Source organism: Condylura cristata, unplaced genomic scaffold, assembly GCF_000260355.1.
Source record: "Condylura cristata isolate star-nosed mole 26May11 unplaced genomic scaffold, ConCri1.0 scaffold00007, whole genome shotgun sequence".
NCBI classification, from domain to species: domain Eukaryota; kingdom Metazoa; phylum Chordata; class Mammalia; order Eulipotyphla; family Talpidae; genus Condylura; species Condylura cristata.
The window spans coordinates 415144-416604 of NW_004567108.1; the positions used below are offsets into that span (position 1 = coordinate 415144).

Genomic DNA, 1461 nt, shown 5'->3' on the forward strand with positions numbered 1-1461 from the left:
GGCGGGGGGCTCAGCAGCGGCGCCTCCACGCCAGTGAGCGGCGACGCGGTCACCGGCTTGGGCGGCGCCAGGTCCCGCGGGCCCTCCTCGTCGCCCTCCTCGTCGTCCTCCAGCTCGTCGTATTTATCCTTGCACTCCGAGCCCGACTCGCACAGGGGGTCCCCGGCGGGGCCGGGCAGCTTCTCCCCGTCGGACTCCGCGGAGCAGGAGTGATCGGTGAGCGAGTCCACGTGCAGGCTGATCCCTGCGGGCGCGCATGGTCGTGGGGGAGGCGCCTCCTCTCCCCTCTGCCCCCCTGCCCCCCCAAACCCTGCGGGGCACACGGACCCCCAGGGGGCCAAGGCCCTGCTGGGTCCTCCTGCTAAAGCAGGGTGCCGGCGCACAGCTTTCTCCCAGCCTGGGCCCTGCGCCCCGCCTGGGAAGAACGCGCAGCGCGGGCTCACCTTCGTCCTCCGCGGAGGTCTCGGCGCCGTCCTGCGCCTTCTCGGGACTCTCCTCCTTGCTTCTGGCCGCGTCGCCCTCGTCCTCGTCCTCGTCCTCGCTTTTGTTCCTTGGGGCCCAGGTCATCTTGTTCTCCTTCTTGAGGCGCCGGCGGGCGTTGGCGAACCAGGTGGACACCTGCGTGAGGGTCATCTTGGTGATGATGGCCAGCATGATCTTCTCGCCCTTGGTGGGGTAGGGGTTCTTGCGGTGCTCGTTCAGCCAGGCCTTGAGCGTGGCCGTGGCGTCCCGCGTGGCGTTCTTGCGGTACGCGGGGTCATTGAGCTGGTACGGGTAGGCCGCGCTGCCGTAGGGGTGGTAGCTGATGGCACCCGTCATGCCCGCGGCGTGAGCGTCGTAGGGTGCGCCCTGGAACGAGAGAGCCCGTTGGGGGGGAGGGTTGGCCGCAGCGTGGAGCGCCCCCCGCCCGCGCCTCCCTTTCGTTGCAGCAGGCCAGAAGGAAAGCGCCTTGCGCGGAGGCCAGCTGCTGGCCAGCTGCCGAACGCGGCAACACCGCAGTTTTATTCTGTTTCCTCAAGGAGCTCACTGTTCCTACGACGACCTGTTTCCCCAGAGCCGCGGGTCAGTAACGGAAGCCGCGCCAGGCCCACAGGTAGCTTCTTGATATCTAAATCGCGGCTGGGCTCCCCCGAGCTGCCGCCTCCCGCTCCCCTTCCCCGCCCTTATATGGTCAAAAACCACCCCCAGCCCCCCGCGCCGCTATTCAGCGCGCTAAAGCTCCGCAAATCCAATTTGCAACTCAGAAGCCAGTCACCGTTTCGAATTCTTCAAATACGCGTAATTAGCATTTTAATTCAGCCTTTAACGTTTAAATTCGAGACTTCTGCGACCTCGCCCAGACCCAGGCGACTCAGCGCAGCCCTGGAATCCCACCGGGGGCGGGCCTGGCGACTGCCCCCCGAAGTGGCCCCAAACGGCCTAAAGGCGCTTCGCCGCCACCCTGGTCGGGTCCAGCGGCGG

The 1461-nt window shown here is 67.0% G+C and overlaps 1 protein-coding gene across 1 annotated transcript in view; it reads right to left on the minus strand.

Annotated features, from left to right (window-relative positions):
* The window catches only part of IRX2 (iroquois homeobox 2), a 67353-nt gene that overhangs the window by 62210 nt on the left and 3682 nt on the right, over nucleotides 1-1461 (minus strand). The window contains exons 2-3 of the mRNA XM_012721733.1: nucleotides 444-975; nucleotides 4-244 (exon numbers count right to left, since the gene is read on the minus strand). Coding sequence (XP_012577187.1) covers nucleotides 4-244; nucleotides 444-975 — 773 coding nt within the window. The remainder of the gene's footprint in view (nucleotides 1-3; nucleotides 245-443; nucleotides 976-1461) is intronic.